Raw genomic sequence first — 5,327 nt, 5'->3', positions numbered from 1 at the left:
TGTGTGACTGAATATACACCATAATTTCCGTTTTGTGAAAAATGTGTTTACTACAACTTGAAGGGATCTGAAGTTTTCACAACATGTTAATATGTTGTGATAATGGGTCATGGTTTTCTGTTCTTTTTCTAAACAGGTAAGAAAATTACATTTTCTACAAGCCATTATTGTTGAAGGAAATTTTTTTTCCTTCTGTTGTGTATCAAGAGGAAAAGACCCTCTACTTCCATCTTCTTGCAATATGACATCTACCCACCCTGTCCTGTAGAAACATAGGAGCCACTGGGAGTAACATCTCCTTTGTCTCGGCAATGTCCTGTTTGAAATTCTGCACCCTCTACCCCACGCGTGTTACCCACAAACATGTCTTATTCTCTCCATTACAGACATTCTGGGATGGTTTATACATATGTGTAACTCTCCCTGTCTCCCACCACCGGCTGATAACCGTGCGAGTGGCTCAGTCACGTGACTTTCAATTCATGGTTCTTACAGGAACAGAAGCTTGATGACATGAATGGGCCACTTAACCAGAGAAGAGAAAACCGCTCGAAGTCGGCTCGGAAGTACATCAGGGTCAGGAAAAGGTCACCTAAGGAACTGAGAGGCTGACACACGTCAGTGGCCAAGCAAAGAGGGAACACTCTAGGGACATGGGAGTCACTGGAGAGAAGGCGGAAAGGAGGAAGAGAGAATCATTGTGAAATCCCAGAGCTCAATATTCTGTCCAGACCCACAGTGCTCGGGAACGTTTTCCATGGTGCGCTGGTGAGGATTCGGCCTCTTTGATAAAAGCTGAGCTGTCCCCTGCCATGGCCCGTCCACGCCAGGCTCTCCCGCACTCACCTGCGAACAGGCCTCCTGTCAGCGCCCGTTTCACCATCCAGGGCTCCGTCGCCCGCTCCAGCAGAGACACCAGGTCTGGCTTGGGAACACAAGGCCCTGCGCAAGTGACGAGAGGGGGTTCAGTCCCACTCGCGGCATTCTGCTGCCGGAGCAGTGTTACTGCAGGAAGAAAGGTGAAGATGAGGAGGATGTGAAAGGCATCAGGGATGATGCTTCAAGCCCAGCAAAGACACCAGCTTTCACCTCTACAAATGCCAAACTCTTATCTTAGGAATCAGGAGCAAAACTTCAGGCCGGCACCTCAGGAGACCCCCACCCCCACCCCGCCACCACCAATAATTCAGAACTGAAGTATGAAAATCTGAAAACAGATTCAGATTTGGGAGAGGAACACCCTTACCTACTGAACCCGGGTCGCCGTGGTTCTCCCATAGCACATTCTTACACAGACTCTTCTGAGCTGGGTCCAGCTGCTGGGAGAGGTCGACAGCCATGTTAGTGACATGCATGAAGCCCTGGAACAGTACACGCAAGTTTTTCATCCAACCATGCCCGTGAAACCACCTAGCCCTCGGGGGGCGGACTGTGTCCACACACTGCGAAAAATGCACTCTGAACCAAGAAGTGTGACTTAGGATCTGAATGAACAGATCACACAATGAATGGGCCCAATTATATCACATATGTTTGGGGGGGAAAAAAAGAGAAAAACAGGAGAAACTGTTTCTGCTGTGGAGAATCTGTCACTCTGCAGAGGAGGATGAACGTATACACAGCATGAGTTTTTAACACTGACTGAAGGCTTTTCCACATTCGATATGCATCATTCAATGAGTCTGCGGGCTTTTTCTCTTGTATGAAATCTCTGATGAAAAGCAAGAGTTGACATCCCGCTCAAGGTTTTCTCACATTCATCACAAGTCAAACCCTCCTGACCTAAACGAATATTTTTGTAATTCGTTACAACTCAATTTTCCCTCCACTTTTTTCTCATGTGTATCAAGATAACTACTCTTGGTTCTGTCTGTAAGAAGGATTCTATTCAAATGAAAACTTCTCCCACAGATACTGTGGTTGTCTCTTTCCCCAAGAAAGGTTTCTTTTTTTTTTTTTTTTTTGAGACAGAGTCTCACTCTGTTGCCCTGGCTAGAGTGAGTGCCGTGGCGTCAGCCTAGCTCACAGCAACCTCAGACTCCTGGGCTCAAGCAATCCTTCTGCCTCAGCCTCCCAAGTAGCTGGAACTACAGGCATGCGCCACCATGCCCGGCTAATTTTTTTTTCTATATATTTTTAGCTGTCCAATTAATTTCTTTCTATTTTTGATAGAGACGGGGTCTCGCTCTTGCTCAGGCTGGTCTCGAACTCCTGAGCTCAAATAATCTGCCCGCCTCGGCCTCCCAGAGTGCTAGGATTACAGGCGTGAGCCACCGCGCCCGGCCAAAGAAAGGTTTCTTTATGAAAGACATTAATATTTTCTTTTGCCGGAGGTTCATCTCCTGACTTACCGGCTGCGTCTCAAACAGAGCATCATAACCCCAGTTTTCCCCTAACACAGAGTACTCCAGACTATGGTTTGTGAGTCTCTCTGTAATCACTGCGTGGGATAACTTCTCTTCACAGAAGTCCTTCTTTAGAGGTAACTCCTCGGTCTCCCGCACAGCATTCAAGTCTGAAAGACATGAAGAAAGCAAGTATCTCTTTTATTACGTGCTAGTATGAAGGAAAATTCCAAAATGTAACCAAATGAAATAAAACCCTCAAAAAAGCATATGATTTTGAAAACTTTTTTACATGACCAGGAATATTCAGCCAACCTTATCTTCTTAAATCTGTGCAGATACAGTCCTAAAGCATACAATAAGAGCTTTCCCACCTAAATATTGAACAAGTAGTGTATATTAATATCATATTTTTAGCAGAAGACTGGAAAAAAGAAATTAAAAATCAAGAAGTGAGAGAGCTCACAAAGGCTTAAATCTAAAATAAGATGCTGCTAATATTAATGTAAACAAAGAGGAAGTGGTGGCTACCAAGTAAACTGCTATCTGATCCTTATTTCAGCTTTATTAAGTAAACTCCCTTTGACTCTTTCTACATTTTACCCATCTAGCAAAAATTTCACCTCTATTTCTGTATGCCTCCTTTTCCATTACGACGCTAACTAGTAAAAGTCCAGATCCTGGCCTTAAAAATGCCCGTCTTCACAATTAACTAGAGTCACAACAAGAGAGGAATGATCCGCAGGAGGGAAAAACAGTTCTAGCTGATAAAACTAGTTCAAAGAATGTGATTCACCAAGATGTAAAACTGCAAACATTCACAAGATGCCCTTCTGGTTCTCCTGTGTGATGCCATGACCCACAGGAGTCATAATCTGTAATTGGGAACAACCTGTCCAGTTCTGTCAATACGAACTTTTCTTGTGAAGTGTGATGCGAACAAAGAAATTTTATAAGATTCTCAATTCTCTAGAAATTGTTAACCATTTCCTATTATAATAAAACCTCTGAAAGAAATCTATAATTCTGATTCCTTGCCTTACTTGATAATTTGCTGTTTCAGAAATAATGCTGTCGTTGAAATCTCTGTATTCCCACTGTAAAGATCGCTGTAATATCTGTAAGCATATTCCATCAAATCGAATCCATGTTCTTTTCTTCTGAGAGCCAAAAACGCGACTGTACGCTGCCTGTCTGCACTGGACATCCACTTGACCCAAATCTACTACAGCCCAACCCAAACTCATCTCCTAACCTACCAATCTCTTCCTTCTAATGTGTCTATTCAAGGCTCTACTCTCATTCCATGTTTCCCTGGCTTAAAACTGGAATGATTTTTCTTCTTCCTTATGTCCCTGTTGACACTTGTCACACATGGAACAGTTTCTACTTCTTTTAAGCTGCGTGTAGACCTGTCCCATCCCCCCATGAGACGGTTTATTCTCCCACGGCTTACACTCACCTCACCAACCAGCATCCGGCGGCCTTACTGAAAGCCAAAACTCTGTCCTCATCAGTTAAAAGAATAAGTCCGTAAATGAAAGAGTCATTTAAATCAAAGACAAATGAGACAGTAAAATCTACATCAGAATCAGCCAAAGATTTATTTAAATAACTGAGATGATTCTGTAGGTCTGGGGAGGAGGGGCATGGAAAAAAGGGGTCCAAAGTAGAGGAAAATAAGTCATCTTTAGAGGGGGGAGCAAAGCTGGAGAAAAGAGGTGGGGGAGAAGAGAAATGTGGGGAGCCCATGCTAAAGCGGCCTTGGTTTTCCCTCTGGCCAGAGGCTTGGGAAGAGGCCTGGGAAGAGTCCGCTGAAGATGGTACCCAAGGAGCTGAGCTGTGCCCAGCAGGGTCACCACACCTGGTTCTCCCACACTCACCTGGGCACCCACCTCTCGTCATCTTTCTCTGCGCTGTCCAGGGCTCTTTTCCTTGTTCTAACGAGGAGATCACAGCGGGCTTAGAAACACAAAGTCCTAGACATGTGGGAGGAAACAGCACAGGGTCATGCTGAGGGGCCGTGCAGACTCCAGACGCAGTCCCCAGTCCCCGTGGCTTGAGGGAAGAGGGCAGAACACAGCTCGGTAACCGAGGAAGGAACGTACCTCAGTCACGGCAGTGAGCGGGGAGGGAAGGAGGAGCAGGGGCGGGGAGCGCGCTCACCCAGCGACACCAGGTTCCTGTAGTTCTCCAGCATCACCCTGCTGTACAGGTGCCTTTGCGCGGGGTTCAGCCACTCCCACTCCTCTTGGGAGAAATCCACGGCCACATCCCCAAATGTCACCAGGCCCTGCAATGACATAACCGTGCTCCTGCTCAACCAGTGCTCATGCCCCACGTGACTGGGGGCTGTTACAGAAGGAACCGCGTCCCCCCAAATTCCTACATTGGAGTCCTAACCCCTAGTACTTCTGGGTGTGACCATATTTGGAGATGGGGCCTCTAAAGAGGTAATGAAAGTTAAACGAGGTCATAGGGTGAGAACTAGTCCCATCTGACTGCTGCCCTGACACGCAGCAGCAGTACCAGGACGCACACACACAGGGAAAAGGCCACGGACACCCGGAGAAGGAGGCCGTCTGCAAGCCAAGGAGAGAGGCCTCCGGAGAACCCAAACCCTCCAGACACCTTGATTTCAGACTACCACCCTCCACAGCCTTGGGAAAAGAAATTTCTGTTGTTTTTGCTGTTTAAGATACCCAGTCTGTGATATTTTGTTATAGCAGCCCTCGTGAACTAACATAGGGGTCTAAGGTTACCCTGTCTTCATTTTGGGTTGCAGACTATATATTCAGTGAGTTGTAGATCTAGATAGTTATCGGATAGCTGGCCTCATTCTTTCAGAAACTCCAGAGAAAAGAGAAAAATATGGAGTCAGCCCCTGCCTTTGGAGAACTTGCAGTTTTGAGGGGTGAAAGTAGGTACACACAAGAAAAATATTTGACACCAATTCAAAACAATACATAATGAACGCTAAAT

General features: G+C 45.9%; 1 protein-coding gene across 1 annotated transcript in view; it reads right to left on the bottom strand.

The window, feature by feature from the left end:
- ZFP28 (ZFP28 zinc finger protein) overlaps positions 1-5,327 on the bottom strand; it is a 19,819-nt gene that overhangs the window by 8,323 nt on the left and 6,169 nt on the right. Inside the window, exons 3-7 of the mRNA XM_012653616.1 lie at positions 4,512-4,638; positions 4,229-4,324; positions 2,352-2,515; positions 1,247-1,361; positions 847-942 (exon numbers count right to left, since the gene is read on the bottom strand). Of these exons, the coding sequence (XP_012509070.1) occupies positions 847-942; positions 1,247-1,361; positions 2,352-2,515; positions 4,229-4,324; positions 4,512-4,638 (598 nt within the window). The remainder of the gene's footprint in view (positions 1-846; positions 943-1,246; positions 1,362-2,351; positions 2,516-4,228; positions 4,325-4,511; positions 4,639-5,327) is intronic.

The sequence above is a fragment of the Propithecus coquereli genome, unplaced genomic scaffold (genome assembly GCF_000956105.1).
Source record: "Propithecus coquereli isolate 6110/MARCELLA unplaced genomic scaffold, Pcoq_1.0 Scaffold425, whole genome shotgun sequence".
In the NCBI taxonomy this organism is placed as follows: domain Eukaryota; kingdom Metazoa; phylum Chordata; class Mammalia; order Primates; family Indriidae; genus Propithecus; species Propithecus coquereli.
This window is presented reverse-complemented; position numbering and strand designations above follow the sequence as displayed.